This window comes from Channa argus, chromosome 19, assembly GCF_033026475.1.
Source record: "Channa argus isolate prfri chromosome 19, Channa argus male v1.0, whole genome shotgun sequence".
NCBI classification, from domain to species: Eukaryota; Metazoa; Chordata; class Actinopteri; order Anabantiformes; family Channidae; genus Channa; species Channa argus.
In genome coordinates this window covers 3,758,129-3,785,993 of record NC_090215.1, presented here as the reverse complement: position 1 = coordinate 3,785,993, position 27,865 = coordinate 3,758,129, and the positions used below count along the sequence as shown (strand labels likewise).

Sequence of the window (27,865 nt, the reverse complement as noted above, 5' to 3'; positions counted from 1 at the left end):
CTGTGTGTTGTACCGAATTCAGTAGGTATTTTCTTACAGAGACAGGCTGACATGAACACTATTTTCCAGCAGGACGCTCTTTTCCACCGCGCTCTGCTTCCTCACATCAGCCGCAGCTGCACGAGATGAGGGAGTGGTAATCGTAATGACTGCGCACGCACGCGCACGTGCCCATATGTATTCCACTTGTAAACGTGCGCGTTAGTAGGTGGAGGGGGCAGAGACAAGGAAGCAGCGCACGCGAGGAGAAAAGTGCCGTTTATGATTGGCTACAGGCATTGGTACCCATCTCTGTCAAGTCGGACCGATTAAGCTCGAATATTACCGGATGTCAAACCTTCAAAATAAAAAACGTATTATTTGCAATCGCCTATTGCAATCAGAATTAGCACTTTATATATGCTAAAACAAATTCTGAAGAGGTATTTATTGCATACTATTGAGATTAAATGTATTGTCTATTAAAAAATCTTGCCAGAAAACCGTAATAAAACGTTACGGGTCTTTTTTTGGGTACCCTACTTGAGCGTTTACGTGTCCGGATCACGTACGGTGTATTATGTGTAGCTTTACTCTTAGCAGAGGCAAGGATGTGACCAGATTCTCTCTCGCGTGTCTCATCGGCCCCTTTACTTGCTACGTTGTTTGTTTGTGTCCTCCTGCCCTTTACCGTCGAAATGGAACAAGGTGGGAATTAGCGGGCGTAACCCTATTCGAGTTCTCTCCCGTACCCTTGGAGAATGATCCACCGGCAGGTTATTTTATCCCAGGTAGGTCGACTCCATTGTTGCTGTGTAATATTATGTGATGTATCCTACCAGTCTCCAGCAGCGGCCCAGCGCTCTGTAGCGCGCAAAACGTTATGTGTCATCGTCTGTCGTGTGGTTCAATTCTGTTTAAAACAGCTAATGGTTAAGTTTGTTCCTGTTTTTTTGTAATAGGACATTACACGACTCCTCTTGTAACAACAGCGTATCTGCTTTTCCTTTTTGTATGTAGGACACCCATCTCTCAAGCAGCACTTCAGTGACGTTGTGTAGTGGTGGTTCACCTCACTGCCAGATACGGTTCTCCGGTAGCCTCGTTTCGTAACGCTTCCTGTGTGCCCCAATATTCCTGTGCTGCTTTCATGTGACATTTAAAAGCATAATTAAGTTATTGTAAGCTATGGGATGTGTGCCGAATCAAGGAGCTGATATAAATCTAAGATAATGGTAAGTTGCTTTCCATGGACATTTTACATTTTTGCCAGTTAGTTAGCAAAGCAACATTAAGTGAATCCATTTCCTAAATGTCGTTGTGGTCGTGATGTGACCAGGGCCTTACAGCTTTGCCCTAGATTTGGGATTTATGAGAAGAGGCTTCCCCTTCCCTCTTTGTTTAGGGATCCCCATCCTTAAAATCCTCTTAATCTAAATACTGAAGCTACACTCAATGGGTGTGTTTTCCTTTTGTTTTCCTTTGCGTTTGGTGTCATACAAAAAAACAAACCTAACCAAAGATAAACGTTATGGAACAAAAGGGTGAATCTGTTATAATTAAGAACAAATGCAAACATAAACGTTAAAAATATTTAGGCTATTTTCCAAAGAGTAACATATCAGTTTTACAACATGTGAGTTAGGGCTACATACTCCACAGTATCATCAATGATAGTGGTTTTCATTGGGGGGCCTGGTGGCTCAGTGGTAGAGCATTGGGTGCAGAAGGCAGCAGGCTTGAATCCCACCCCACCAGGTGCAGCCCCACCCAGCCACCAAGGGCAACCTTGGTGGCTGGGTGATCCCGGACTAAAAAATGGGCGGGTTGTGGCAGGAAAGGCATCCAGAGTAAAAAACACGTGCCAAATCAACATGCGGAACATGTTCCGCTGTGGAGACCCCCGAAGGGACAAGTCGAAAGCTGTTGATTGATTCATCATCAATGATAGGGATTTTCATATTGTCAAGATGGTATGTACATTATGATCTACAGTTGGTGACTATCATAAGGTACAAGTTACAGTGTACTATTGTCCAGTCATAGGTAGACAAACTTTGATTCTGTTGGTGAAAGGTCTTATGAAGCCTTTTTTAAACATTACACTATGTAATGAGCCTCTGTAGACTAGACTTTGGTGCTGGTGCTGACACTGCCATTTTTTCTTTGAGTGACTCAGCCTATAACAGAGTATATACACTGCTGTGATGTCTTTGCCACACTTTTGGATCAGACAGATGTTAATGTGTTAATCACTTCTACGGATGGCAAAACATAAAAGTGTAGCACCTATTAGCTAAATAACCTACTTTCCAGTGACACTGAATAAAAATGCACTGTAACTCTTGCTCATTTGGAGGATTCAGATGAAAATCTTTAATCAATGAAATTGACTCATTTTTAGTAATTCAAATGTTAAAAACCCTATTTTTAAATGACTAATGAAGAATTCATTAAGAAAAAGCAGCACATCTTTACTGTTGAGAAGAATAAACCTGCAAATGCATGATGTGCTTGCTTAAAGGATAACTGCAATTGTTTATTAGTTATGAAATAGTGGCCCGTTGATGTTTTTGTTGATGCACAAACTCAGTTGCATTAAATAGAATTAGGACACTGAGCTTCTCGCACAACAATTTACTTTTTAGTATGCTGTCAATGCCAAATCAACCCTGCCAGTAGTTGCTCCAGAGTAAAACTTTTAAGTTAGAGCATTAGAAGCCGTTGCAAGAAAAGTGGTAGACTTCTTTGCGAGAGAAAGACTTTATACAGTTCTAAGCCCCTCAGGGTCTTACTGCAGTGTGGGTGAACATGAAAGCTTCAAAAAGCAAAATCATAGAAAGCAGCAGCAGCCATACTCTTCTCATGCACTTTACCCTTTTCTCATCAAGCCACAGAGAACTATGGAGTTTATTATAAAGTGTAGGTGTGGAGCATGTCTATGATCACAATGGACTAGTGGTGAAGCATCCAGTCAATTAACTGATTTGTTGACCAATGAACCTACAACTATTTTTGAAAATGTATTGCTTTTAATTCATTTTTTATGCCAAAATGCTAAAACAAAATCACTGGTTCCATTCTCAAATGAGATGTGGCATTATTCTTTACTATGACAGTACAATCCGTATATTTCAGTTTGTTTTAGCAGCAGTGCTGTTGTGCTTGTGTCCCTGTGCTACATTTATACGTGTTGATGGAGGAACAGCTTCAAATGACAACAGAAACATTAGGTTTTACTCATGTTTACTGCGTGTTAACTTACTCAGTGCATTTGTTGCTTGTGCATGTTTCTTGAAGCGACCTGGAGGCCCAGTTATCTGTAGTAATAAATGTCTCCCATCTACTGACCTACTACTGCACCCCTTTACTCACTCTATATTTTCTTTTCTCCCTCGTGTGCACTACCCATCTTCCTGTCTATTAAGGGAACACACTTAAGCACTTAGCTAGGAAACCTATATGAACAAGCCTATTTTTTCTCTCCCTTGTCATAACTGCCAAGCATTCACACAGACAAAGGTTAAAAGAAACACTACCTCATTAATTCCAAAAGTGACTTGTCGACATCCTTTGTTTTATTGACCTCAGCTCCTTTATCATCATCCATCCTTTTTAACAACAATCGAAGAGGTCTAAACAATTTATGGATCATGTGCCTGATTGCAACAAAATTAGAATGTGACAAAAATATAAATATGCCTTCTACATAATACATTAATTTTGAAACTGAATTAAACAATCACTATTTAAAAAATACAGTCAGTTCTCTGTGTACAGTAGGTTCTATGTACATTTATATTGATTAACCAAGTGCCTACCACCAGTGCCTTTTTAGCAGGCAATCGATTTTAGGGATGGCCTGTGCCCGCAATGGCTACGCCTTTGAGCATGACACTTTTCTAAAATGAATTGGCTATCTTGTGCACATGCACTCACGAATTGCTCTTGTAATTTTACTAAACTGTGACATCACAGTACATGTGTGTACTTGTGTTCAGGCCCTCTTCATTTTATTCTAGCCCTGTCATCTTTGTAGAAGCACAAGTATGAATGAACCATGAGATATCAGCAGCAGAGATGCTTATTATCCAGAAACTCTGGAGTCATATTACACGAAAAGCACAGACACATTATTATAAAAGCTGCTGGTTGCATTCATCGCACAGTACTGCACATAGAATTTGTATTGATTTACAGTATGTTGCCTTGTGCTAAGATATCCAGTAGTCACTGCGAAGCACAAAGGGAACATCCCCACCCCTTTGGTGGAGGAGTTACTGAGTGATAAAATGCTAGCTGGTTTTTTTATATTTAAATATATTTTAACACATAATGCTTTTTCTCCTGCATGAAATTTTATATACTTTATCTTGCCATGAGAAGTAATTAAGTGTAATCTTATCAGTATAAATGCTAGATGGATACCACATAATAGACAAGTTGGTTCATGGGATGCTCCTTCTTCATTCTGGCAAATTCCTTGTGAAGGATGTAGCCTAGCTGTTTGTCACTGCAATGTCAACAAAGCCATAAAACAGCATATAAAACTATGTCGGGATCTTGGGGTGGACACTGTAAATGTATCAGCTCATCTACTAAATAAATACCTCCCACGTTTTCGTTGTATTCTAACACAGGTTTTAGGCATGAGTGGACCAATCAGTTGGGCTCTTTATTTTTATTTGATCTCAGCCACCATATGTGTGTCCATCCACTTAACAAACACGACGGGACTGTTGTGTTTCTACCTCATGGTGCCTTTGTGGTTGTTTATTGATATCTAAGGGAATTACATGATGAGCTGCTCTCCCATTATGTACCCAAGCATAGTCAGCAGGTGTTTGAAGAATCTTGGGCTTGTGTGTTGTCTGCATATAGGAGGTTTCCACTTCCCAAGTACCACGTAACGGACATTACAGAGTCAAAGGCCAATTCTAAAGTATTAACCAAATTTTCTGTGTAGACAGTGAAGTCTACTGTGAACCCACAGGCCTGTATATTGTAGGAGCGTTATTTGCCACCTTCTTCTTGCTGATGTGTCATTTAAATAGGGATGTCCCAATACTAATACCAGTGACCTCCATAGTTCTATTGGCAGAAGAACATGTAGAAATTTCAGATCTTGTGGGATTGGCAGATTTGTCTGCTTCAGAAAATCCTGTTGTCAGGTGTGTGCTTCTTGCAGTATCCAGCGACTGGAAATCCTAATGACGGCTGAGATAGGCTCCAGTCCCCCTCAACCCTGAACAGGATAAGCAGATACAGATAATTGATGGATGGGCATACAGGATAAAGTGATCATTTATTATAGATCCATTACTATGAGCAACCTCTTCTTCACTGACACATTGTTTTCACAGTGTCTTTTAACACGTTGTTTAAAACATTGATTCAAATTCTATTAAAGAAAACAAAAAAAACCCCCAACCAATTTAGTATTGTTGGATACTCTACAGCCTATGTTCATATCAAAGATGAAAAGCATTTACTGGATTATATTACATCTTACTTTACCACATTCCTGTTCATATTTTCTCTTTTAGCAGACCTGCCTTTCCACTGCAGCCAGGCAAACCATGTGATCATCCATAAATTAGAGATGGGAATCTTTGACTCTTGGGATGTGGATTAAATGCAGAGTCTATTCTCAATTCAAAAGCATTGTTGTATTCCATACAAAAAACAAAAACAAGGGCTCTATGTTTTTGGACTATATCCAGTGCACTATGTACCAAATACTGATTTTTCTCCTTTTCCCACTAAGCTGTTAAATGCTTTAACTTAATACCTTTATGAAAAAATGAAATTACACTGAACTTGTGATTGAATAGATTTTGTTTCACCCACCACCTCCATAGACGCTCATGAAAACTGTTGTTGTTGCTGTGTTGAAATGAGCATTACCGAATGCTGATATTGTGTCCGTTCAGTGGTGTCTCTCTCTTTTTTCTGTTCGAAACTCACTGTGTTTGTCCGTCAGTTTACTATTGTTTGTCCATCTGTGCTTTTGCTTCTTTTAAATTATTCATATTTTTAGCTCAAAAAGTGAAGAATGAAAGTATGTTGATCTTGCTCCCCAGAGATGCCATACTTGACTTTCACCTGCTGCATTCACTAGTTTCTGCTTTTTGTTGTGTGTTTTGTAACATGGCACCCTTCTCCTCCCACTTCCCTCAGGTTTTGGTCTCCTTTGGGTTGACTGGTCATTATGCTGATGCAGCTCTGTAGTATCAAGGTCAGTGCCCCTACCCCCTCTCCCAGCCGCCACCACAATCACCCATCACCTTCTCATTTGTCTGCCTACTACCACCAAGCACACAGTTTGTCTATGGAATTGAACCATTATGGGTTATTGAAAATATACAGTTGCTTTGGATTATTCAGACCCCTTTCTTTTTTTCCATCAATCCCCACACTATAACCTATTATGACAAAGTATTATATTTGTAATATGCTAATTAATAAAAAATTAAATACTCCCCTCATTAGTATTTAGACCCTTCCATTTGCTTTTTTTTTCTTTTATTTCTTGAGAGCTTGTCTGGGGTCCACCTGTGGCAAATGGACCTGAAAGCTCACATTTTCGAAAGGTACAGATATATGTATATACTGTACCATCCAATTAACTTTACATGTCAAGACAGAAAACAAACCATGAAGTCCAAGAAATTCTCTGTTGACCTCGACAATGGCATTTTGTGGTAAGATACAGATGGGGTAGGTGACACTACAGGGGCCTCAAAAATTGTGAAATCACCAAGACTCTTTCTAAATCTGCCAAAGACCAAACTGAGGAACTTGACAAGAAAGGCCTTGGTCAGTAAGGTGACCAGGAACCCACATATTACTCTAACAACTTCAGAGGTTCTCTGCAGATATGTGAGAGCCTAATCGAACAAAAAACATCTCATTAACATTCCATTAAATAGAAACCTCCTATATAATCTGTACCTAAAGACAAAATATATTTGGAAGAATGGGATTAACTTTAAGATGACATAAACTTTTCCAAGATGACTCATACCTGGAATTGCTTCCAAAAGGTTTCTACACAATAATGAATTAGGGGCATGAATATTTTTGTAAAGAGAGAATTTAAGTTTTAATAAATGTGCAAAACTTCTGCAAGTATGCTTTTACGTTGTCAGCAAGGTCTATTGTGTGTAGAATTAATAACGTCCTAATAACATCTAACATGAGCATTCTTTTCATTGCAGAATACATTTTTCAACACAGTAAAATGTGCAAAATGTAAAGGAGAATTAATGTTTTTACAGTCACTGTACAATATGGATACTATCTTTAAATATTTTTATTGCCATAAATTTTTCAGTATCGCCAAAGGTGATTATATTCATGCTAAAAAACACATTTTATTTAACAATGTCAGATCAAATAAACAACAACATAAAATAAACAACATACTGATATACATTAAACTGAATTTATATATGAATAATAATAAAATATACCATGCGTGCAGATAGACTAACTGCACACATAAAGAGCACCAGCATTTAGACCAATCCGTCAAGGCTGGCTGAGTCATGCCCCCAAGCCCTTCTAACTGGAGCATTTCAGATCTGATAGAGTATCACAGAATGGAAAGCTCTGTTCCTCACATTTAGACTTGCTGATAATTATGCTGCATCTTGCAGTGATCAAGGCATCCATACTGAACACACACTGAGACTCCTTTAACCTATTTTCAAAGCTAGTTTTTTTATGAATATTACTCATTACAGTATGTTCTGACTGGGATTACTAATCAAGACATTGAATGACAGAATAAATAAAAGAAATTTACTGGTTTGTTTTACAGATGTCTTTAAATAAAACTAAATAGTAAGAACTGACCTAATCTTAGTTACCAGAGTGTGCTGGGTGTTCACAGTGAGATACAGTAAACATGCGAAGGTTGTTCGGCCAACATGATGCGAATTGTTAGTTTTGATTTTTTTCCATTTAGTAATAATGAACATCCTATTTAGTTTATTTAATTATTTTATACTGCATTATGTTATAGATTGTTTAAGATGTTTATTTTGCCTACTGTGAAAATAACAGAAACACCCCACAATAAGATGCTATTCAGTGCAGATATTATAGTGCTATTGTGGTAATTATAGGCTTAAAATGGCATTTGTAGCAAATATGCTCAGAATGACCACACCTTTGCACCACAGTCTAAGGCCAATAAAGTATGGATCTCAGATCTCAGATCATCAGATCTCCAGTGGAATTATGGTGATGATGAGCATTTAGGCCAGTGGAGCAGTGTGATGTGTTTTTGACACATAACACTTGAGGACTTTAACAACTTTAATACGCACTTTTGAAATAACAAATTTGCTCAATTTACTATTAATATATGCCTAACATGAGCTGTCCCTCTGATGTCCTCATTCCTGATCCTGTCCATCCTCGTCACTCCCAAAGAGAAGCTCAACATCTTAAGCTCTGCTACCTCCAGCTCTGCCTCCTGTCTTTTCTTCAGTGCCACTGTCTCTAAGCCGAACAACATCTCTGGTCTCACCACTGTCTTGAACATCTTTCCTTTCATTCTTGCTGATACTATTTTATCACACAACACACCTGACACGTTTCTCCACCGGTTCCAAGCTGCTTGCACTCGGCTCTTCACCTCTTTTTCACACTCTCCGTTGCTCTGAACCGTTGACCCTAAGTACACGTATTCTGTCTTACTGCGACTAAGCTTCATTCCTCTGTTTTCCAGAGCAAACCTCCACCACTCTAGATTTTCCTCCACCTGCTCCCTGCTCTCACTACAAATCACAATGTCATCTGCAAACATCATAGTCCATGGAGATTCCTGTCTAACCTCATCTGTCAGCCTGTCCATCCCCAGAGCAAACAAGAAGGGGCTCAGAGCTGATTCTTGATGCAGACCCACCTCCACCTTGAACTCCTCTGTCACACCTACAGCACCTCACCACTGTCTTACAGCTCTCATACATGTCCTGCACCACTCTAACATATTTCTCTGCTGCTCCAGACGTCCTCATACAATACCACTGCTCCTCTCTCTGCACCCTGTCATACGCTTTTTCTAAATCTACGAAGACACAATGCAACTCCCTCTGACCTTCTCTGTACTTCTCCATCAGCATCCTCAAAGCAAATACTGCATCTGTTGGACTCTTTCTAGGCATGAAACCATATTGCTGCTCACAAATGTTCACCTCTGTCCTTAGCCGAGCTTCCACTACTCTTTCCCACAACTTCATTTTTTGGCTCATCAGCTTTATTCCTCTGTAGTTGCCCCAGCTCTGCACATCTCACTTGTTCTTAAAAATGGGCACCAGTACACTTTTCCTCCAGCCCTCAGCATCCTCTCACTCTCCAAGATCTTGTTAAACAAACTAGTCAGAAACTCTACTGCCACCTCTCCTAGACACTTCCATACCTCCACAGGACCATCAGGACCAACTGCCTTTTTACTCTTCATCCTTTTCAACGTCCTCCTCTCTTCACTCTTACTAATGTTTGCTACTTCCTGCTCCACACCAGCCATTTTCCTCATTCATCAACTCTTCAAAGTTCTCCTTCCATCTTCCCATCATTCTCCTGGCACCTGTTGGTACATTTCCATCCTTATCTTTAATCACACTAATCTGCTGCACATCCTTCCCATCTCTCTCTCTTTGTCTGGCCAAACTGTAAAACCCACCTCTCCTTCCTTATTGTCCAAACTAGCATACAAGTCCTCATATGCTCTTTGTTTGGCCTTTGCCACCTCTACCTTCACCTTACGCTGCATCTCCCTGTACTCCTGTCTACTCTCTTCAGTCCTCTCAGTGTCCCACTTCTTCTTAGCTAACCTCTTTCTCTGTATACACTCCTGAACTTCCTCGTTCCACCACCAAGTCTCCTTGTCCACTTTCCTCTTTCCAGATGACCTACCTGTCTCCCTGATCACATTGGCTGTAGTGGTCCAGTCAACTGGAAGCACCTCCTGACCACCCAGAGTCTGTTCCAGCTGCTCTCTGAAAACTACACAATGTTCTTCCTTTTTCAACTTCCACCACTTTGTCCTCTGCTCTGCCTTGGTCCTCTTCATCTTCCTCACCACCAGAGTAATTTTACACACCACCATCCTGTGTCGTCTTTCTACGCTCTTCCCTACCAATACTTTACAGTCACTGATCTCTTTCAATTTACGTCGACACAAGATGTAGTCCACGAGTGCTTCTACCTCCGCTTCTATATGTCATCCTATGTTGCTGCCTCTTCTGGAAGAAAGTGTTCACTACAGCCATTTCCATCCTCTTTGCAAAGTCTACCACCATCTGTCCTTCTGCGTTCCTGTTCCGAAGACCAAACCTGCCCATCACACTATCACCACTGGTACCTTCACCAACATGTCTATTAAAATGTCCACCAATCACCACTCTTTCACCTCTGGGGATGCTATGCATCACTTCATCTACCTCACTCCAGGAGTGCAGTTTGTTTAATTCAGAAAGGCTAATTAAATCAAATCTGCAGTTTGTCTATTCAGCCACCAGGTGTTGCAAAGTGTTACCCTCGTCCCCAGTCTACAGTACTAAATCCTAGTGGATGAAGTCTGTGGATGCATTAACAACTTCTTGGTGAAAACTACTTTTAAATCTGATCTATCACACAGCTGTCATAACCCTGTTTTTATGTTGACTTTGTCAGATGATGGACATAAGATTTCTTATAGATTGTGTCTCTGTTCCTTTAATGTTGGTCGTGATAAGATTACATTACTGTTTCATACATGTTTAGTCACCCTGTTTCCTAAAAGGTTATTAAAAAACTTTACAGGGAAAATTTGATATTTGGATTATAGCCCACGGCAACATGTCTGTTTAACGGATGAATTGATACATTTACCTACAGACATATAGAAATTCCTAGCACTGTAACAGATTTTTTGTAAACATTAAATATTATGTGAATTGCTTGGATTAGTTTTCATTCATCATGGGCTGCGGTCATGTTTTACTGTATGTTTTGGTGTCAGATCAGTTCCTCCTTTCTCATCTCAACATGTACCGCAGTGACTTTTCCGACCAAGAATTTACGTCAAAGTGTCTCTCTCTTCTCCTTAAGTGATCACGATCCCAATCCAAGTCTATAAATTTGACATGACATTTCCAGCCCTTTCCAGCCCACTGCTGCCAGCAGTGATACTGGCATGCTAAAGTGCAAGACCCAGTATGGGCCTGGGTCTTCCCAGAGACAGGTTCTTTGAGGCTCAAAGATTTTTGATTTTCATCCCAGGACTGATGCTGTTTTAAAATTTTCATGCTGATCCCTCTGCCAGAGAACGAGCAACCGGTTTCCGGCACTATCTCATGTTGTAATGAATTTTGAAAGATAAAAGCTCGTGTCAGCTGTTGGCTAAACTTATCACGGTGATGGTTAGGGAGGACCCAAGAGATGAGACAGTGCGAGTGATTGAAAATAACAAAAGGCTTTTATTGACAGAAAACTTAAGGCAAACGGAAATCGCTCCCAAAAGTAGGGTACGAGAAACCGGTTCAGAACAAGACTAGACAAACTATCCACAGGATCAGAACAGGAGGGGAGTTTACTTCATCGAAAACAAAATGACAACAGTACTAATGTGGAAAAACAAGAGACGAACATAATTTACCAAAATTAATACAACAAAGGCTCAGGTGTGAATATATCGGTAGAAGGATGCTGAGGTTGGAGCTACCACGCAGGAGGTCTAGAGGAAGAGCAAAGAGGAGATTTATGGATGTAGTGAGAGAGGACATGAAGTTAGTTGGTGTGAGTGAAGAGGACAGGGTTAGGTGGAGGCACATGATTCGCTGTGGCGACTCCTGAAAAGGAACAGCCGAAAGGAAAAGGCTCAGTGATAAATAAGGCTGGGACATGAAAGAATAAAACCTAAATGATCAAACAGGAAAAAAAAAAAACACAGGGAAGTCTAAGGAAATTAACAAACAGGAAAATACCTAATAAAAGACACAGATGAGAAGCATGGGCTACTAGATCAGAATGAACACATGGGATACGACAAAGGAAACTAATAAACAGGAACACACCAAACTAAATAGGACATAGGGTACGAAACAAATTGCTAAAAAACAAAATGAACAAACGGGAGGAGATTAAGAACCTAATAAACAGAAAACACATCACAACTCAGACCAAAAGCTCCACAGTGTCTCGAACGCAAAGTCTGGATTGCAAGAGTCAGGTTTTCAGTCAAGTTCAGAGTGATGACTGTGGGTTAGATGACAAGGATCTGGCAGCAAAGTGTGGGGAAGAATGGACTTGAAAAGTGAGGGGAACAGGTGCAAAGAATGAGGGATAACGAATATAAAGCTAAGGAACAGAACTAAGCACAGGAAGTGGGGAGAAGAGGCCACAAAATAAAAGTCCAAGGGGAGGAAGTGCACTGGGACCATGACAAAACTACAGCAACCACCTCTCACTAATATCGATAAGCTCATCGCAATTGGTGAAGTTTATGAATCCGCAACTTCTTTTCATGCTCCTTCTGACATTGCGCTGTTTCCTCTGTCAGTCTGTCAGCTGGGATTTATTATTATTATTATTATTATGTCCTCATAGGCTACTGTGTGTCTAACATTTAGTTCAGTGTTGTTCAGAGCAGTTTATTTTAAAGTAAAGAGTGATGTCTTTTTGAATAGTTTTAATGATCATGTTTTAGTAACTAACCACACCAGGAAAGGTGGGGGATTCAATGTCCAGAGCCTTTTCCAGGTGAGATGGACGGATTTAATGACTTTAAAAATCCTGTCCTGTCTCAGTGTTGGACATATTTAATAATAAGTTTGCGGCTGAGGAGACAATCAGTCTGTTCTCCTGTATATGTGCAACGGAAAATCACCAAGGTTAAGTTAACAGTTCCAAAATATAAATATAAAATTCAGAGTTATAGTAACACTCGTGATTTTGCTGTGCACTTGTATACTTGGTTTTTTTTAAATCGAGTTGAGTCAAAGACTTCAACCCCACCCCATCTTATTCTCTCTCATCCTGTTTCTGTGACCACACAGTCATATTATCCATCTGTTGTACCAGTAAACTATTTAAGGTCTGTTTTCTCATTTGCATTATCAATTTAATTTCGCCTTTGTCCTTCATTGTTTTCCATGGGTTGGAAATTATTTCCTGATTCCTACCAGTCTCAACCAGCTGAATATTTGGTGCATTATCAAAACACCTTAACAGCCTGTTGAAGATTAAAAACACCAGCAGGCTAATTCCCAGGTAAAACCAGTTAATACTAGAGAATTAAAAATTACACACGATTTAAACTGAACATTATTAGATCAATGTGATGACATAAACAGTGATACAACACTGGATACAATATAAGTCTAATTTCTCTTTTATGGGGAGAAAAAAAAGTCACAGGAAAGTGCACAGTCTGGAGTCTCCCATATAAACACTGAAAGCAGCCGTCATGTCTGAACAATAATTGTCTGTGGGATCCCACAGTTTGGGGAGAGTTTGGTGTTCTCATGCTTCTTGAATAATATTGGATATATCTTGTACTCTAGTACTTTGTTGGTGGATAAATACAGTAATACTGGTACGGTATGTTGTGGTGCATGCACCAGGTGCTGTAACTCTAAGTGAAAGCTTAGCGCCACCTACAGACCACATACTGTCATCACATGCCATCCTGTGGGACAAGAGACGAGCAATCGCCGTTTAGAGTGACGAACTCACGTGGCAGAGACCAACAGTACTGCACTAAACAAATGCACTGAGCAGAAGCCACAGATTTCTAATATGGCCACTTTGATAACTGAACTCAAATCGATGCACTCAGCAGTCAGGCTCTTGAACTTTTACAAAAGTGTGTTGCAGAGATGCACTGATACATTGCTGCCAGATTCAAAATTATATGTGCTGGTGAATAGACCAGCTGTAGTTTGAGCAAACAGGCAGTAATGGACTTGAATATTGGAGTAAATTAAAATTATTCATTTATGTGGGCTGCCCCTGTTGCAAGGATGTCATCTAGTAATATTATGAACCTCATCCCACTATAACAAATCCACTGTCCAGTACACTGTATTAGTATTTCGTCTTAATAAGTTACTTATTTAACTAATTAAAAAAATAAATGGTCTGCTCATTTAGCACTTTTATCCAAAGAGCTTTACAGTGTAACTTCTCATTCACCCATTCACACACACAGACTCACATTGACGTGCAGTGTGCTCACTTGACCCACTGTCTTACCCACGGACACATTGATATGTAGCCATTAAGGTCCAGGAAATGAACCTCTGAGCTCCTTTAACACAATTTGCTGACCCTGTGGTCAGTTTTCCACAGACCACAGTGTCAGCAAACTGTGCTACAGGAGTCTATAAAATAAAATCTGTAAAAGTCAATGTTTGTAAAATAACAAGCATCAACATGCTATTATATAATTGCTTATGACAAATATGTTTTATGCAGGCAGCAGATGAGTTATATTATCCAACATGACTTTCTCCTAATAAGTGAAAAAGATATTGCTCTATTAATAAGACATTAAGGTTTATAGCCTTGATGTGTATCGTGTGGGTGTTGATTGCTTTTGTCAGTTTGTTTGCTTGCTGCTCCCTTCAGATCCTGGACTCACACTTAGTCAGACTTTTCAAGTTTTTTTCCACACTGTGGATGTGGTTGAGTTACAGAAAATACAACTACTGTATTTCCTTGGTGGCCTGGTTCAAGGCCTATTAAAATACTGATATTGATAACTCATCTGCATATCCAATCTGTCAACAAAAACAGAGACTATATGCACTGATCAGTAAAGAAGTTACAAAAATGATCACCTCAAATCTTTTACTTGAGTAAAAGTAAAAAACATTATCTACATTTTACTTAAAGTAAAAAGTAAAGGTTCCCCAGTTAGAAAACTTGTATTTTTTTAACAATACTTTTTATTTTGATTATTGTAATATGACAAAACGTGTAAAGTAATTCATAGAACAATTGGGTCAAAGATCACTGTTTATGTGTTTTAACCACTTTATGTGCTGACAGGTGGTTAATATAACAGCATTTATTATTTTAAAATATTTGTATAAAAACTACATAATATTGTTATATTAAAACCACCAGGTGTTGTTAATGTTGTGGGTAATCTGTATGTATTTCTCTCCACTTAATAACCCTTGTCAGCTGTTAGATGCTGGTGTTACAGCCTTTAGATTTTTACTAAGATTCATCCTTTCAGAAATAGTCTCCACATAAATGTAACTGTCGTTTTGTCCATTTTGGTTGCTATTATCTGCTTCTTTCAGGATCTCTCAGAGGAAATCCATGAAACATTTTTACCCCCTCACTTGTTTCTTTTAGAACAAGATCGACAAAAATTAGCATGATCTACGTTTGCAGGAAAAAAGCCATGTTGTCTGGGTGACAACTGAAAAAGAGCTGGAGTGAATTACACACAAATATAATACCAGACAGACTGCGACAGAGTTTGACCAAGTAATTTGTGTCCCAAAACCTCAAAGCACGGAAATACCCCAGCTGTTGAATCTTGACAATACAACAAGAATGCGTTTCAGGTTAACATTCACCCTGGACAGTAGGGAATGGTTCAGTAAGCAAGATCATTTTATGTATTTAAAAATTATTCAGTTTTTATTTAGACCAGCTAAAAAGATCCCAAGCTATACCTTTAAGTTTCATATTAAATGATCACACCAACTTAATGCTAACATCTGCTTATGTTAGCATTAAGTTTGTGTACCAAAAAAATTGCACAAAAATTGTACAGTTGCTCAGCTAGCAAATCATAAATTTACCTTATGGAGCTTTACAGTCTGTACAAGAACTACACCCTGTATCCTTAAAACTCTGATTTAGGTAAGGAAAACCTGGCCAAAAAGTGAAGAGACCTCAGGAAAAGGAAAGGAGCAGGAATTTCTCAAACAAAGTAGATTTACATTATGGATAACAACAGAAGAAACCTTTGCTGCTTGCCATTAGATTTACTATATTTTTGTGTGTATTTTGTTGCAGAACTTGTACCAGAATCGGTTCCTGGGCCTGGCGGCCATGGCATCCCCAACCCGCAGTAGCCAGACCCGCCAGCGCTGTAAAGATACAGCTCGTCACAGCTATGGCCCAGAGACCTACGCTGTCAATTGTCTGAACCAGGACGCCTTCATGCTGGGGCTGTCGCGGTCAACTAGTGACACTGATTTGGTCTCTCCAGATGCGCGCTCCACCCTCACCATCAGCTCCTCTCACTACATCATAGGCCAGTCTGACGACCTGGTGATCACATGGGACATCAAAGAGGAAGTGGATGCTGGAGACTGGATCGGAATGTATCTTGTTGGTACGTAAGCTGTTACATACTGTAATGACATTTATTGTAAGACTATTTTGATTAAGACTAAATTTATTATAAATCTTTTGTTACATTTTATGATACCAGTCTAAAAGCTGTGTAAAAAACCAAGTACTCTGTGAGTATTATTTTACAGAATAAGCATTTTGTTACAGGTTATTCTACAGCAATGGTGATGGTTAGGCTTGTTGTGATAACTGTTTATGTAACAGCCTGTGCATAAGTATAATTAAATGTTGATCATAGCATAAAGTAAGACTAGTTTACAGGAAGTGTCTTCCTCTGAACATGAAAGCCAGAATGAACCCTGACTAACTTCACACCTACCAATAAACACACTTTTATTGGTTACAGTGCCAGAACAGAAACTGGAAGTCATAAATACACTGTGCTGGCAGCGCTACTTCATGAGCTTTTTGTCTTTGCCCTGTGGTTCTTAAAGGCTTATTAATTATGATTATTGTACCTAATAGATTAGTAAATCATCAGTAATGGGAAGTTAAAGTAAAAAAATACTTTAACATCCCTTTCATCTCTCTTTTTAGATGAGGCTTTATCAGAGAACTTTTTAGACTATAAGAACAGAGGCATCAGTGGATCTCACAAGGGACAAATAGTTTGGAAAATTGACTGCAGCTCCCACTTCAGTAACTGTAAGTATCAAAAACTGTCTATTTATTTATTTTTTTATTTATTTCATTTTAGCGGAAATGAGTAATAATTTCTTACTCTTTTTTGGGTTAACTGATTAAGAACACACTGCTCCCACTGTATGACATGTTTCTAATATTCCTGAAAGTGATCAAAATTCTACTTTAGATTGTGTGCTTGCGTTGATGACTGTTGTACGCTAGTGGTGATTCAGAATATTTGGATTTATTTTTATTTTTTTCTCAACCACAAGCTCTGGTGGTAGGAGCACAAACATAAGTAGAGGAAATTCACTAATAGTTTGGCCATTGTTGGAAATGTTTTGGTAAATGGTTACAGTCTTTGTTTAAATTTATATTAATTAACATTTTTAGAATAACGATAGAGTTGTGTTTGCAACCCTTAAAAACCCTTACTCAAACTCTCACCCCAACAAACTGAACCACACTTACTTACTTGAGTTTGTTTGTTTAGTCTTTGCAAATGTTTTAACCAGTTTTATTGTCAAATTGTCTTCACAACAAAGTGGGTAAACCAAGATTTTGCTGGAGCAGCATGTGAGGTGTGAGTCTTTAGAGAATTAACAGGGTGGCCCAACAGAAACAGACCAGAGAAGGCAAACCATAAGCCCCTGTCAGACATAAACTCTAGAGAATGTCAGGAGGAACAGGTCCTAACGTTATCTGGAGTTTCCCTTTCAGACATGTAACCAAACTTTGGAAGATAGTCTGTGTGACAGGTGTTTTCACTAATGAAGAAATACTGAGCAAGGGGCACTTCGAGCAGGGGGCGGGACATGACGTAAAAACAATGCTGCGGAAGTGACAACGTTTGGCTGTGCAATCTAGTTCTCAACCACAGATTCCTGTGCTGTTTCTTGTATTTGTTTGAGGATTTCCAGGTCTGCTGGAAATCAAAAAGTTCACGAATATTGACGTCCTTCCAGTTTGCATTCGTATGAATGAGTAAATCACCCTTGAGTGTTTGTACTTGCACAATTTTGCTGCAGTTGCAGGAAATATGCATCATTACGCCCACTCACTCATGGTGAATCCTTCAGAGTATTAAGTCCTCTGTTCACAAATGAGCTTGGGTGGAGATTTTGCACTAGGGAGCAGGCTGGGTAAAGTCCTAGTAATGTCAGGGCCAACAGACTTGGGTAAAAAATGGTGCATGCAATGCGCATGTGCGAGCAAAAATATAGAAATCATGTTGGCACAGTCTTTACTTGGTCCAAAGCCTTCAGTGCGTTTAAAACCACTAAGTTAGTTGTATTTTGTAACTTTGAGATAATAATATTTATTAATTATTAATTAAACGGTTTTATTTTTGTCACTAAAATGATTTCATATTTTCACCACAAAACCACAATGTTATGCAATCAACATTCATCTTTACTTTTTTGTGAATTCATGTATGAAAATAAATTCAGTTTATGATTCAAAGTTAGATAAAGACTTACTACTACTTACTACTTACGTAGTCTTCTACTTCATCATTTTAAGTGCCTGAGTCACCAAGAGAATATTGGGGTTCAACATCTCAAGGACATTTTGACAGACAGAGTTGGGGATCTTGTACGCTGGAATGTGTGCCTGACCACCCAAAGCAATTGAGCCACCATTGCCTGAAAGATAAATATGTTGAAATAGGAAATTTTAAAAAGTAGTGATTAGCAGTAAGTATTTTGGATCTGTGCTCATTTACTGTGATCATGTTCAAAAAACAAAAAGGTTTTGGATTTTGAACTTTCTGGTCTTGACTTGGGACCTGAGTAAACACTTTGCGACATATTTGAGACTTGCAAACAATGACTTTGTCCTACCTCTGTGGCACCAATAATGCTTTGTCATCTAGCTAAAATCAAACTCATAATACTAAGATAATGAAATATTGGCAATACAGTACAAGCATTTTTTCACCAAAAACAATTTACAAAATCTGTAAAAATAAGCAAAAAGAATTCTATTGATTCAATGAAAGTGGATTGTGAACCTCCATATAGTTGATTGAAGGGTTTTTAAACCTGCTTTGTTAAGCCTAGTATATTTAAACTCCCCCTTGGTGCAGTTCGTTTCGTCTGAACACACCATCTCCTTCAGGAGTTACCACAATTACAGCACCGAGAACATTTTGAGAACGTGTTCCTGCCTCAATCTGGCCAAAAGCACAATCTTGATCTTAGCTGACAGCATTCTAATTACATTTAATGACCAAAATCAGGGGAAAGTTGTAACACAGACAACACAGAAGACACACATATTATGCTAATTGGTGACTTTAAGTGTGAGTGTTGCTAGTTGTCTGTCTGCTTATGTCTCTTGGCCCTGAGATCGACTGATGACCTGTATAGGGTGTACCCTATATCTTGCTCAGTGATGTCTGGGATAGGCTCCAGCCCCCTCAGCAGGAAAAGTGGTTAGAATAAAGGCTGGATGGCTGGAATAAAATTAGCTGGACATTAGTTTTACTACATTTTGTCACTAGCTTGTACAATAATTAGATCCCTGCAGAAAACCCCCACTGAGTGTTTCCTAAAAGGGTTTTCTCTGTGTTTGTTCCCTGTACACTGTTAATGTGTTCTTAAACTGATGGTCTCGCTTCATAATGTGCATTATCAATCCCTTTTTTTGATTATTTCACCTCTTTCTGTTACACACATACCACACTGCAGACCCACATGTGTACAGTTAATTTGGTCAGCTTGCATGTAGTGTAGCCGTATCTTGTCAATCCCTCTAAGTATGTCTAGGTAAACAAACTGAAAAATTGTTAATATGACCTTAATATGCTCAATCTACTTTTGTCGCTGTAGCATTTTGACCAATTAACCTAGCGTGCATGTCTTTGGACTGTGAGGAAACCCACAAAAGCACAAGGAGAACATGCAAACCCTACATAGAACAGCTGTTAATAATGCATGAATGATGTATGAATCATTATTATTATTTATTTAAATCTATAAATCTTTTAAAGCCACTAAGGAGATGTCAGATGATTTAAATTTGAACATTTGCAATGGCCTCTGTGGCTCACTGTTTGCTATGCTGATTACTTAAGCCATCTGTTCATCTGTAGTGTTGAAGATAATATTCTGCTTTGCAGTGATGGCATAGGAACATCAAGCAAAACGTCATTGGTGGAGAGGTTCTAATGCATTGTGCATACAAGTGAAAACAAATGGACAAAGACTCAGTGCTGATAAAAGGGAACTAACGTCTGTATAACTGTCTGTCTATCATTCCCACATTCATTTTTAACACTTTTTTGTATCTTCCTCAGCTGAGACACAGGTCTGCTTCAGATACTACCATGGTGTTACTGGAGCTCTGAGGGCTACCACACCCAGCGTAACCATCAAGAAAGGTCCTTTACCCGTGAGTGTCACCACACCTCATGGCTTTATTTTGACTTTAGTAGGTTTTGAGTTTGTGTGGGGCTGAAACAAAAACATTGAATACCTCAGAACTTACATAATGTTACTCTTGACTAGTTAAATCAGGTTCTACATTTACAGATTGTATAGCTTATAGATGTAATTAACAGTTTAGTCTCTTTTATGTAGTTTTTTAACAGTAAGTAGAGAAATATAAAATAACTGGTCTTATCATTTAAAGGGCTTCACCAAATTTCAACTGGCTTTCTGTGGCTTTGGTTTAGGGTGTAAATGTGCATTATTGCTTTTAAACTTCCTTCTTTCCTATATTAAATTATTTTTTCAGATCAAAATGAAAAACTCCTGCAGATGACATGACCCGGAGGAGTTTTTCGTCATTAGGAGTTCGGATGATGTCATCTGGGGGAGCTCTGGAAAAGCAGGTTGACTATGATTACAGACTGCATAGTTTGAGCAACAAGATGACATCATCTGAACTGAAGGTTCCTCCAAGTGGAGGCATTTTTCAGCTAAAAGTAGAGATATTTTGATATAGGGAAGTCAATGGGAAGTTTAATAGCATTTATGTACATGTACTACTCAAACTAGAACTGTAAGACGCAAGTTCAAAATCAGCGAAGGCGTCCTTTAATCGATCACTTAATGTCTTGTCTCTCAGCGCACAGTAACTGTTGTTTACAACACACTACGCCTGAAGTTAAGCTGCACCTAGATTTCTAGAGTAGAAGGCTATTTTAGAAATTAATGGTATACACAAAGACAGTATTTAAAGGGTGGATGAACAGTGGAAGGGATTTATTTCTAATATCTTTTTCTGTTGTCTCTTTTGCTGCACACTTTTTTTCACCTTAAGCCTTAAAACATTTTTTCCAAGCTTATAGTTACACAATTTGCTTTCCTAGGTAAAATAATCCATAAAACAATTGTTTTTGTTAGTCTCTATAGTAAAGATTTACCTTTGTTGTTTTCTGCTTGTTTCTCCCGTTTGAGTATAATTTATGAGGCAACCATGGTTGTAAATTGAATATACTTACATTGAAGAACAACAAAGTGATATTTTCACCTGTTTTCACCGGTACATAAGTGTCCTTCTGATGTAGCATTTCTGCACTTGTTATGCTCGTGGCCATGTTACACCTACAAAGTGGAAAAATAACTTCCTACTGGAGATCGAACATTATTACAAAGATAGCTATGAAGCCCTAAGGCTGCTGTTAGAGAGAGGTGATGCAAAGTTTCTGCAGGAGATGACAGAGAAAGCTGTATGCTGGTTCTGCAGATGTTATAGTAGCTATTGCAAATTGACCCTGACTTGTCCTGCTCACCAACATGGTTCAGGAGTCGGGCTTTGCAAGGCCATATTGTCACATTGTATATTATACATTTTGTCAGTAATTTGTCTCCCTCATTTTATTATGTTGATTATATAGTCACATGATTGTTTGCATGTGTGTCATTAATGTAGACATCTCACATCTTAGCACTCTCTTGATACTAGTTGACATTCAAATTCAGCTCTACTAGTCCTACTAATAATTATCAGTTATACCAAACAAAATGTACACACTTTGCCATAGTTTTGTTCTTTTCCTTTCGGCTTTTCCCTTTCAGGAGTTGCCACGGTGAATCATGTGCCTCCGTCTAACCCTATCTTCTGCTTCCTCTTCTCTCACACCAACTAACTTCATGTCCTCTCTTACTATATCCATAAATCTCCTCTTTGGTCTTCCTCTAGACCTCCTGCGTAGCAGCTCCAACCTCAGCATCCGTCTACCAATATTACTTTGGCATAGTGTGCAATCAAAACATTCTCCCCAAGGACAGAGCTGATAGTTTGGGACATGACAGAGTATCATTGCATTTCTTCAGGTTAAGGTGGCTTCAGGTTTCCGTTTTCAGGTGTGTGCGGCTTCCAGGTTGTCAGAGACTAAAACTCTGTGGCAATTTGTTGAAACAATGGTTAATTGTAAAACTGTGAGTCTTTAAAAGTCTTCGTCTCCAACCAGCAATGCTTGCTAGTGTCTCTTATAATCTGAACTGTGTAACAGGTTAATTTGGATGTTACTGTCCAGCATATCATAATAGAAACACAACAGGTGTGTACTCTTACTGGTACTCTGTATCAGTAATTATGCAAATATAATTTTAATACTTCTATTCAGACTAGGAAAAAGTGGTATCAAACATCCCTATTAACCAATAGCCACTTCATAGGAACCCATCTGAATAAAATATGTACTGTACAGTATGCATGCTAACAACATGCCAAAACTTGAAATGCAAAATGCCAAGTTTTTTCCTCCCATAGGACATTTCCACATTATCTTCTTCTGGAACTGTCAGCTTTACAGCTTACTAGTGTTAACTGGTAGTTACATGAAAAAGTCGTGAAAATCTTATTTCAAATGTTTTGAGCAGTAGTAGTGATTAATTCTGGCATTGCCCTTCCAAAGCTTCTGTGAGTCACACTCTGTTATCACGAGGTCATCCTTCTTGGTGATTGGATTTCCATATTTACCTTCCCATTTTGCTGCTGTGGGCCACTGGAAATGCTGATGGGCCCAGAACCTGATCTGTAGTTGCTTAAAAATAGACAGTGAGGGGGGGAGGGAGGATCGAAGGCAGCATTGTACCCAGTCCAATCTGGGTAGGTCATTCAGATTTTTGGAGGCAAGAGGTGGAAAGCACCAGGTAAAACAGCTGGAGGATGACATGCAAGGACAGAAGAAGGGGAAGGAAAGGAAGAAGAAATGGAGAGATAGAAAACCAGGGGAGAGTTGTCTGCTGGGACTGTTCTTTATTTTAGTCAGTCAGAGCTGGCAGATGCTGCAAAAAGAGAAGGCAGAACATATGTTTGTGTATGTGTGTGATGGATGGCTTTGGTCTCCAGCTGGGATTTCTGTCTCCCAGTCATCCTGAGAGGAAAAGCAGGAGGAGGACAAGGCTTAGCTGGATAGCCTGGGTAACTATGAGTATTTGTTCTGTCCATATCTATAACTTTCCTTACACATAAGGCTGTAAGTACTCATTCATTCATTTGCCTTTTGCTTTTTTGTGTGTCAAATTACATTTTCAGTTAATCAGTCAAGATCAGAGGTAACTGTTGAGTTTGAACATCATAGAAAAAACAATATTTAATCATAAATTGTGATGTTACACTTATTACAGACTTGTTGTCTTGATCTGTCTGATACACCAGTTTGCTGATTAATTAAAATGAACAGATGAAACATTCTAGGAATAGTTCAGCCTTTAGAACATTTGCCTTTTTAGCTTTCTATGTATACAAGACACAACTTTAGAGGTGGTAATAGGTGTGTTTTTTATTGACTTTGGATAAACCAAAAATTCAGTTAGCGTTTTTCCACCTCTAGCCCCCTTGACCCTAAGTCTACATGAAATAGTATAACTAAGAATATTATTTTGCTGGACGAAAAGTTTGTTTCATCAAATATTATAAATTTAATATTTGTTGTTGTGTTGTTCTACAAGGCACTTTATTTTAGTTTAATTTTCACTCAGACTTTAGCCGGACCTTTATTTAAAAATGTAGTGGCATCGATCAGTAATCATCTCTTCTTCATACAGCCATACACTCAGCTGCTTGCCTAGTTGATTTTGTCATGCATATGTCCAAGTTGATCAAAAACATGGTTTCATATACCATTTTGACTTTTGCGCCCCTTAAAGTTATTGTGACCTTTTTGAAACCTGCTACTTGTCTGAATGATGTCATTTCACCTCTCCCAGTAAAAGATGTCTGGGGCAAAATTGGAATGAGTATTTTGGCGATTATAAATAGCCGTCTTCCTACCGGTGTTGCCCCATCACATTTTAAATAGGTGGTGGTGCAACGTTAAATTAAAAAAACCTTGTCTGGATCCTTCTGTATTATCAAACTTTCAGCCCATTTTCAGGCTCCCTTTCCTATCTAAGATTCTGGAAAAGGGTTTGCTTTTATAACTCCCGCTTTTTCTAGACACTCCTGGCATTCTGAAGACTTTCCAGTTAGGTTTTAAAGGTTTTCGTAGCACCAAATGAGTCCTTCTAAGGGTTTTTAACAACCTTTTAAATACAACTGATTCTGGTGATCATGCACTTTTGCTACTTTTACATCCATCTTCAGGTTTCGACACTGTAGGCCTTGATATATGGATTTATTGGAATTGGAATATTAGGTGGTGCAGCTTTGAAGTGGTTCAGATCAAATGGACCCTGAATTTATGCGTTATAAACCGATTAATAATATTGAAAAGGCTGAGTTTTACCAATTGCGACTCTTGTTAAAAGTAAAACCGTTTTTCATCATTCATATTATATTCATATCATATTATTCTGATACTAGCGTCCCTTCACTGGCTTCTGGTCCATTTTAAACATGAGTTTAAGATTTTATGGTTTGTTTCTAAGGCTCCTAATAGTCTTGCTCCCTCTTACATTTTAGAAGTTCTCCATCCTTATACTCCTGTTTGGCCTCACAGGTCTACTGATCAGCTGCTTCTTGAGATTCCTAAGATGATAAAGAGCAGAGGTGACCGTGCCTTTTCAGTCATAGGGCCCAGGTTATTGAATAAACGTCCTCTCCATGTAAGGGCAGGCTGGTAGTGTGGTGGTGTTTAAATAATTTCTTAAAACCCTGGCTTTTAATTCAGACTGAGAGTTGTTTTGCTTTGGGTTTTGCTTTTTTTTAAAATAGTTTTTTATTTTATTTATTTCATTTATTTTCTGTATCGTTTTTTATCTTTTAAAGTCTTATGTTTATTATGTGAATGATTCTTTGGTGTTTTTATGTACGTATTTCTCCTATTACGTGGGGTATAGATATTTATTACCTGTACAATGTAAAGTTTGGTCAACCTGGTTGTTTTTGAAAATGCTATATAAATAAAGTGGATTGGTTTGGGATCACTGTTGTTTGCACTGCTATTTACTCGTAAAAAATGTCAGGTTTATCTCACAGGTTCAGGGTGGCCACAGCGGATTATTAGTCCGTATGCTGATTTAGCACAGTTTTTTTTTGTTTGTTTTTTTACATCGGATACCCTTCCCGACGCAACCTGCCCCCATTTTTCTACTTGGCTTGGGACGGTACTGCAGGGCTGGTGATGGGGATGGGCTGTTGGGGTTTAGGCATATTATTGGGAGGAGCGTCGCGCAAGCCTCCGACCCTGTGGCAGGTAGGCGGCCACTCCACCAACAGAGCCACAGCCATTCCCCTCCAGGTCAGAAAAAGTTAATGCTGGTGATTCATTTGAAGACAAATGCATTTACTTAATTTAGTGGCTCTCAGTGTTCACTTTTTCTCAACCCATTCATACTCCTTAATTATGTCTTAAATTCATAAGGAGTTTGCCTAAATTAAGGGGAAAGTAAAAGCAACTTAATTTCTCCTTACTTTCTTATTTAAGCATTCTCAAATTAGCATATTTAAGATGTAGACATTTTCGCATTTTCCAATTAATAAGAAATTAAGTGAATGGTGCCTACAAAAATTTTAATTTAAAATAAGAGTACTTTTCTGCTTTCAGGGGTTAATTAAGAACTAGTTAATGGTATTTTAATGGATTTTTGATTCATAGAGAGGGTTTGTTTAGGGATGGCCTACAAAAACCCTATGGCGCTCTATTTCCTCCTGTTTCAACTGTTTATGCTAAGCTTGGCTACCCATTTATTAACTCTAGTGCTGTCCTTAGCTCACAGACATAACCTCCTCTACAGTACTCTGTTTTCTGCCGAACAAACTGAGCCAGTTTGCTTCCTGCCTTTGTGTATTTGCACTGATTTGAACTGCCCAGGATCCACATGAACCTGGGCATATGTCTGTACTGTGGACACCCTGTACTATAAAGGTGCTGAATGTACATGTGCTATAACTACACATTTATTTTGTGTACTATAATAACTATTTTATTTATTCTTGTTAAGCTGTTAAAACACTGCAATGTTGTTCAGCAAATACTGTATATCAAAGAAAGGTTGGCTGTCAGGAGGTTGCCATCATGATTTCTAGTGTAGTAGCTGTCCATGTGTGCAGTCTATGTCAATAGTTTGTCTGAGTTCATCATGCTTTGAAGGCCTTGAAATTAGATCTTCTGTTCTAAAAGGGATTCTAACTTGGTTGCCAGCTGTTTACAGTTGAATGTGGGCAGCCAAGTGGCTGGCCTAGTTTTTTATTGATATTTTTAAAACATGCTTTGTTGTACTCCTGGAATTTTGCATGTGCTATATTCTCTTTTAATCACCAATTTCCAAAGAATCTTGGGATAGGTTGGACCTCAAAGGATTACCTCGTAGGTACTTGCCGGGGGATGGGAAGACTACATTTAATGGCCATATTTGAACAATCTTTTGAACCGGGACATCCTTGTCGAAAAACTGTAATGACGTGTTCTTCAAATGCAGCCTTCAAAGAAGGATGCAGCCTCTAAATTAAGGCACAACTTGTGTCTGTAGAAGAGGAGCAGAAAGCGTGATCAGACTTTTTGATTGCTCAGCCTCTGTGTTTTAAATTACAGTAGGATCATTTGAAATATTTTAAATACATTCACACACAGGTTGTAGCCTTGTTGTGGCTGACGGACTAATCAGATGTGGATCCACTTTGTAAATGTAGGCTGTCTCTTTTAGTCTCATCATGGTTAGGAGGAGGCTGCTTTTATTGTGTGAAATATGTCTTCATGAATCATTTACGCTTCTTGCAACACTTAAAGTATGCTCATAAATTGTATATTGCGTTACTTTTACTTGTATATTTTAAAGTGCCTGCTCGCTCTCGCCTGTATTGTGCAGTAGCTTGTAGATTATATAAAGTGTGCTGCAGACTGATGAAGTTGTCTTTTGGTTTATCTGAGAGATTAGAATCAATGAGGAAAATGGAGCTGGCAGTCCTGCCTCTGACTGTGCTCAGCATGGCAGATTAGCATCTCATTAAAATGAACTGGTCCAAACATCTGTCATTTCCTTTATCCCTTTATCTTGTTGTTTTCACTGCCAGATTTTTGTTTCCAGCCAGTTGCATAAGCATTCAGACCTGACATAAAATCTTGTAAAATCTCTCACACACTGGCTGTTTATGTTCTTATAATGGCTAGCAAGAGGGAAACTGTGCTGCTCAAAATTGTCATCTCCTGAGATGTAAATTCATTTTTGTTTTGAATACTGTCGGACTTTCTCTTTGGAACTAGAGAAGCAAAAGAAAATAAGGAAGATCTTAGTGCTCATATATTTTTCTAATTATAATATTGACACATAAACACAAACAAAACTGTCAAAATGGATATGTGCTTGAGTAAATTCAATAGACAAAGCTCTTTAAAATTTCTGACCCGTCAACTAGGAACATCTGTGAAATAAATCTAGTCCAGAAGGCTATGCTTTTTCCCTATAACAGAGAATCAAGACAGTACTAGCTTTTCCCTGATTGGTCATGTTTAAGAGTAGACAGACTTCCAGACTTCTTCAAGTGTACATTT

At 38.7% G+C, this 27,865-nt stretch overlaps 1 protein-coding gene across 6 annotated transcripts in view; it reads left to right on the top strand.

The window, feature by feature from the left end:
* The first annotated feature begins 586 nt into the window (after positions 1-586).
* LOC137104821 (E3 ubiquitin-protein ligase HECW1) overlaps positions 587-27,865 on the top strand; it is a 57,965-nt gene continuing 30,686 nt past the window's right edge. For 3 of the 6 annotated variants that reach the window (XM_067486564.1, XM_067486562.1, XM_067486561.1), the window contains exons 1-4: positions 587-770; positions 16,012-16,333; positions 16,891-16,998; positions 20,279-20,373. In XM_067486564.1, the coding sequence (XP_067342665.1) occupies positions 741-770; positions 16,012-16,333; positions 16,891-16,998; positions 20,279-20,373 (555 nt within the window). In that variant the 5' untranslated portion in view covers positions 587-740. Of the gene's footprint in view, positions 771-6,159; positions 6,218-16,011; positions 16,334-16,890; positions 16,999-20,278; positions 20,374-27,865 lie in introns of all 6 variants that reach the window. The other 3 variants (XM_067486566.1, XM_067486565.1, XM_067486563.1) reach the window with 2 other exon arrangements.